We start from the raw sequence: 6546 nt of genomic DNA, 5'->3' as shown, positions 1-6546 counted from the left end.
AGTCATTAAACAGAAACAAATCTTTAAAAAAAATAAATTAAAAAATTAAAAGTGCTAACAACATTCTGTATAGCCTGTGATCAGTTCCATTAAAAGATTGACACAAAAGATTGAGGTCAGTTTATTATATGTTGCACAATGGTAGCAAAAGGCAATTTTTAATGACCACCTATAAACATAACAGCAGTAATTTAGCAGTTCAAAAAACAAACACAAAATGTGTAGTGTTGTGTATTTATCACATTTGAAAGGATTGAAAATAAATATAAGCAAGCTTATATCAAATATACCAGGAAGGGTAATTGGTACTCTAGACTAGTGCACAGACTTGAATCCAGTATTGTATGATAGTTAAAAATATGATTTCGTATTCTAAGACTTGTTGTTCAGTGGCATAGGTATATGTTCAGAGCTAGTTAGTTTTTTTTTTTTTTTTTTTCTTGGGGGGATCAAGTAAAATTTGTCTGTACGTAATACTCCGAACTTGTACTTTTTGTCAAACAAGTTTTGTGTCTAAACCGCTTCTTTCTTCACACAAAGCTTATTGCATTATATATATATATATATATATATATATATATATATATATATATATATATATATATATATATATATATATATATATATATACGTCAGCATATTGCTGAGTGGTTTAAGTATGTACGAAGTCATAAGTCCTGTCATGTATTCTCTGAATAATTCTTCGAGCTGGCCATTAAAGTGCTGCTGGTAAGCACCCCGTTAGATGACATTTTCAAAGAGCTGCATGGATCTCATTATATTCTCATCCTGTGAAGAAGACAAATAAGAACAAAGAGATAATGGAGGTAGAAGACCTCATTCAGCATATCTATCAGTAGTACTGATAATCATAGCAGTCATTTGGCAGGAAAGGTTCTGCATAACAGTCTTTAACACTGCTAGGACAAAATGCCAGTATGTCTGTTGTTATTAAGTTTAGTAGCTTGCTAAGCATTTTGGTAAATGAGTCACTAGTATCTAAAATAAAAAAACTAGTAAGCAAAGAACACAAGCTGACTTTCATGAATAATAAAGAATAAAACAGTTTGAATTATTATACAAAATTACTGCCTGAACACGGTGCATATACTGTACACAAATATGGTACTGCACTTAATCAGGGTCTCCGCAGTACTCACGTTTTGGCAGCAGTCGATAAATTCATCTATGGTAACTACTCCATCCTTGTTTTTGTCCATTTTCTATAAACAACGAAAGAAAACTATTTATATAGTAGAATTAAATGTAATGTAGGACATTGTGGCAAAGTGGTGAGTGCAGTGCAGGTACAAAACACACAGACAATTACTTTCAGGTGCAGGGGTGTTTATTGATAATAATAACAATGTCCAGAGCCCTAAGGCAAACACCTGTAAATAATAAATGCTTGACTGATACAGCACACATATCACTCATAACTAATCCCCGGGTTTGACCTGCAACCAAAAGTCCAGGTTTTATACACACCCACACTAAACACAAAACACAAACAAGACAGTGAGGGAATTTAAGTGCTAGCGGTAATTACAGTACTCCGTGAAATGCTGGGGTGAAGGGTGAAAAGTGTTGTCCAGATTAATGCTGGCTTGTACTCTAGCTCCGGGTCGTGTTACTGATAGTCTAAAAAGACAAACAGTTACAGCCGACACTTTACAAACACAAAACAAACAGGGTTTTCAGCAATTCTCTTACTCCTTTTAGGTTAACTCTAACCATTTAGAAATGAGCAGATTACTTTGCTACACCCCAATTTTATGCCCTCGCTCATGACCCCTTGGTTAAGGAGCACATCTGCGTTTCTAATGCACAGATGCCATGCCGTTTCCCATTCGGGTACCGTAGCTCAGTCCCTTTTCTAGGTTGCTGACTTCCACCTACTCACATGAATAAAGTGTCATGCCTTTTAGTCCAGGATACTCTTCTCCCTTTATCTAGTACCCTGTCAAGTCAGGAAGGAGATCTAACACCAAGCGTCATTCGATCTCTGTCACAGACATGCATAAAGCTTATATTTGGGGTTTTAAGAGTCTAATGCTTGACGCTGGTTCCAAATCACTTTTTAGCAAACTACTTTAATAGTTAGAAAAATAAATCTAAAAAGTAAATACCTGCCAGTATGATACAAGATGATCTACATTAAAGTAGTTTCAAATGTTTCATTTATCCATTTCACCTTTCCTTTGCAATCCTATCGAGTGGTTTTGGGTTCTGAAGCTCCAATATTACGTTATCATTTTTCTTTATACCGTCTTATCCCCAATTTAAAATATCTCATTACATTCCCCCACAGCAGCAATTTCACACAACGGTTTACAGAACTAAAGCTCAGTGGGAGTCTTCTGATCCCTCTATAAGCCAATTCCTTCTTTGCACCCAGGTACTTGAGAGCAGGTCTGTCAGCGAGTTTCTGGTCTCTGAAGGACAAAGGCCAGCCCTGCAGGTGTCCTGAGCTCACCAGGCATCTGACCAGTAGAGTGCGCTGTAGCATGATCAGAAGAAACAGTCCCTCCTGGATTTGATGTTCCCTCTGGAATAGCCGGCGAAGATCTGCACTCCACTGGCTGTATGACTCACCCTGCACACCAAGCAGCCATGCTTTTACCAGGTGAGCCACTCAGGGACCACTTGGCAGAGATTTCAAGTGTTAACAATGAACAAACTTCATTCTTTTCAAAACATGTCCTTTTAAACCTGCTGGCCCAATCTCCAACTAAAAAGAGGGTGAGTTGGTGGTAAAGGTCTAAAACACGATGGACAGGATTTTCAAAAAGTCATAAATTATCATGTGAGTGTTAATCAACAAATGGGTATGTAGCATTGATTTTGGTATTTTCAAGAGGTCGTTATGCCTATCTCGTTATTAAATAATCGTAAATCAGCACTTTACATGTGAATTTATCTAAATAAATGTACATTCTGCATGACAAAATGCACAATTATTTAGTCGTTGAGACAGGAAGTGATGTATGTAACCTGTGACAATTAAGCTTTTTAATGAGAAATCATCAACTCATTTTCAAAGCATTAACGGATTGATTTAATTAACAGATTTAATTTGAAAATCAGTTGCTAATAAATCTCTCATTACTATACCACAATGACACTGTTGGTTTTTTTAAAAAAATCCTGCCCAATGTATCTAAATACCCTCTTTCAAATAATCTCATTAACATCACTAATAATACAAATGCAATGTTCCACAGTAGAGCAGGCTTACAAGTTTTAGGATGGCAGTATTTAGATCTGTCACTATTGAAAAATGTACCTCTCAAGTTGTTTGCATTATGGTACAGGACAAAATTGCTGGAAAAGGTCGAAAGAAAATTATAATGAGAGAAGATGGCATTTTATAGCAAAGAAAAATGACCTGGCAGGAGTGCCTGAGTGGATCATCCAGTTAAAGCGCTGCCGCTGGGAGCGCAGGAAGAGTCACACAGTTTGGACGGCAGTGGTTCATGTCTGTGCTTTGGAAAGAGGCCAAACTTTGCTGGGGACTCCAAAGGGGGCGTCACATTGGCTCTGACGCTCCCGGGGTGGGAGATGGGAAACTGGCAGGGACTCTTTCTCCTCATTACACAACACTGAGCATATTCAGAGTGAATAAAAGGCAGGGCTGATCTCTGTTCCCCGGGATTGGTAGCCCACCCACCTCTGCTCTGGATTTCTCGCCTTAAAAGTAATTCTGCCTTTAGGCTTGTGAGATCTGAAGACACTCACACGCCCTCAGAACAGCTGTGTTGTATGGGAACTTGCTGCGGTGAGGAGAAAAAACATAACTAGACATTCCAAATTGGGGGCAATAAATAAATACAAATAATAATTGGTAACTTAAAAAAAAAAAAAACCTTCTTCCAATTTAATTTACAGAGGTTTTAAAATGCATCGATAACTTTGGCCATATAGTCTCCTGGCCGTTTTAAAATCTCTACTTAATATCTTCTTTTTTAAAAATAAATAAATTTATAAAGAGTAAACAGCATGGTCTAGTGTTTTGCTGAAAACACCATTCAGAAACTTTGTGAGAGAGAGAAAGCTGCAGTTTTGGTCGATCTCCTCTATTGCAGATCCCAACGAAATAAACAACGCGATTTGTGTGCAGACATGCTATTTTATCATGTTCATATTATTATATTACTGTATTACTACAATAACAATAGTCATAGTAATATACATGGTAGGTTGGTTTTTTGTTGGTTTTTTAAAGCAGAAACACAATTTATAAAATGTATTTAAGTATTTAAGTATCTGCTTTGCGGTGACAAGAACAACATTTTGCACAATATTACTTTCACCAACACGTAACGACTTGTCCTAATCCACCTTCCCAGGACTATTTTTTGACATAAACGTTAGCTTTTAGGGTTGGTATACCATTATAAAAGCACTCACTAAAATAAGTCATTAAAAAAAAGTAGCACCCCTTTTGTTCGCGAGAATTTTGTATGGAAATCGTATGTGATATAAACGGTCCCAAGGCAGTACGTTGTATCAGAGTTTCACTGTATATTCCATGAATGATAATACCGCCTGCCTTACCTGGAAGAATATCTCCACATGCTGTCTGGGTGCTTCGTCTTTGAGGGCAGGGTATGTGCATTTTCCCATCATATCATATATAGCTTTCATAATGTCCAGCATCTCCTGCAGAACAGTATATTGACAATTGGCTGTTAGTATAATTCAGTTTACATTTCCATAGCTAGTACTCAGTAATTCCAATAAAGTCCGATTTCTACCCCCAAATGGAATTTTTAAAATGAGGGTTAAACCTGATTTGACCCCGAAAACTGTGTCAAAAAAGCTGTCAACTGATTATGTGTGGGCACTGCACCTTTAAATACACTTTATAGATATGCATGCAATTATTTTTATATTTAAGACAGTTGTCCCAGTAGTGATACTAGAGCTTTAAATTAATCTTAAATGATTTGACTTTGATACTTTCTGTTTGAACATAATTACATGCTTTTGGAAATGGCAAGGAGGCTTACTGGCAATCTACACTTCACAAAAAAGCCCTTGAGTGAGTGATTAGTATTTCATTGCTACCCCTTGTGTTTGCTTACCTCTTTAGTTATGTAGCCGTCTTTATTTATGTCGTACAAATTAAAAGCCCAATTAAGCTTCTCTTGTATCGAACCCCGCAGCAAAATTGAAAGACCCAAGACAAAATCCTACAGGGAAAAAATAAATAAATAAATAAAAAGTGCAACTTTAATAAACAAATTACAGGACTCTCATAAAAAGATTGGATATTATGGATACTCTGCAAATCCGAACTGGACAATTGCAGAAGCAAATTGTCGCTGGTATACATTTTAATTATAGTCATTATAATAGTATGCTGCAATTCAACTGTAGATGATGCTCAATTGTTTTTTATCTCTGCCTGAGCAGCTTCACCAATAGCAGTCTGTCAGCACTGGAAGGTAAATTTCAAAATGAAAATTCACAACAAGCAAGCAAGCATGCACATTATTTACTTAGCTTGGAAATATGCCCTGGTGAATCATATAATTGTTTTCTGAACACATTATATTTTTTGGTTGTTTCCGCTACAGTAAGATGGAGTATGGGTAAAAAACAAACATAATCATATATTGATCATACAGTGATTTTCTGTGGCCATCTGTGGATTTAAGAGGGATGTCACAGGCCAATGTTTTAAATGGTATCAGAAATACCCATTGGGGATTTACAGAATATAATGTTTTAAATTAACCACTAACTGTGTTTAGAAAATAGGCAAGGATTCCAAGGTTATTACTGTACTGTATGTAGTACTCCAGAAAAAAAAAAGAAATACTAATGAAATAAACTAGTGAATACAGTACATTTCAACTAAAGTTAACTGCTATAGAAATACCTAAGTAGTGTGTAAATTAATGGTAGAAATAGTGGCGTATATCATACGAAATGCAATTATTTGGTGTTACCTGAATTATCTGTCAAGCTCTTTATAAAGTAAGTGTCTGGGTTTGTTACTGAGGCAGTAACAATAAATGCAGAAGGCTACAGTTTTAGAGGAAACTTTTTATTAGACAATAAAACACCTGTATTTTACTTGACAGAAGGATTCAAAGAGGGTAGGATGTGGAATGTGCCAGTTTAGTTCAAATTGAAATTCTGCACATTTTTCTCTATGAGATTGATACCTGCTCCCCCACACTCAATAAAGACACCAAATTGTGCTAATGTTAATTTTAAGAATCTGTATGCTTACCTCAAAACTCACAGAGCCGTTGTGATCTGTGTCAAATGCATTGAACAGAAAGTGTGCATATGTAGTCGAATCTGAAATAAAACCACGGTATTTTAAAACCTTGGTAAGCACTTACTGGTTAATGGTTTAACTGAATAGTTCCCATATGTGTTTTAGCACACAGGATGCAACTTTGGAACATTTTGTAGGACATATAAAATATATTTCATATGTAACATTAATTTCATTTGCTTTAATATACAAAAAGAACACAGTTAAATTGAAATAAAATAAGTTGTTGATGTCTGCTCAGCTTCATGTAA

General features: G+C 35.9%; 1 protein-coding gene across 3 annotated transcripts in view; it reads right to left on the bottom strand.

The window, feature by feature from the left end:
• Window positions 1-573: 573 nt before the first annotated feature.
• LOC121324353 (Kv channel-interacting protein 4) overlaps window positions 574-6546 on the bottom strand; it is a 357785-nt gene continuing 351812 nt past the window's right edge. For all 3 annotated transcript variants that reach the window (XM_041266111.1, XM_041266106.1, XM_041266098.1), the window contains 5 exons: window positions 6245-6315; window positions 5088-5195; window positions 4558-4662; window positions 1161-1223; window positions 574-789 (listed from right to left, as the gene is read on the bottom strand). In XM_041266111.1, the coding sequence (XP_041122045.1) occupies window positions 742-789; window positions 1161-1223; window positions 4558-4662; window positions 5088-5195; window positions 6245-6315 (395 nt within the window). In that variant the 3' untranslated portion in view covers window positions 574-741. The remainder of the gene's footprint in view (window positions 790-1160; window positions 1224-4557; window positions 4663-5087; window positions 5196-6244; window positions 6316-6546) is intronic.

The sequence above is a fragment of the Polyodon spathula genome, chromosome 1 (genome assembly GCF_017654505.1).
Source record: "Polyodon spathula isolate WHYD16114869_AA chromosome 1, ASM1765450v1, whole genome shotgun sequence".
Classification (NCBI taxonomy): Eukaryota; Metazoa; Chordata; class Actinopteri; order Acipenseriformes; family Polyodontidae; genus Polyodon; species Polyodon spathula.
The sequence above is the reverse complement of the archived record's forward strand: the minus strand, read 5'-3'. Positions and strand labels throughout refer to the sequence as shown.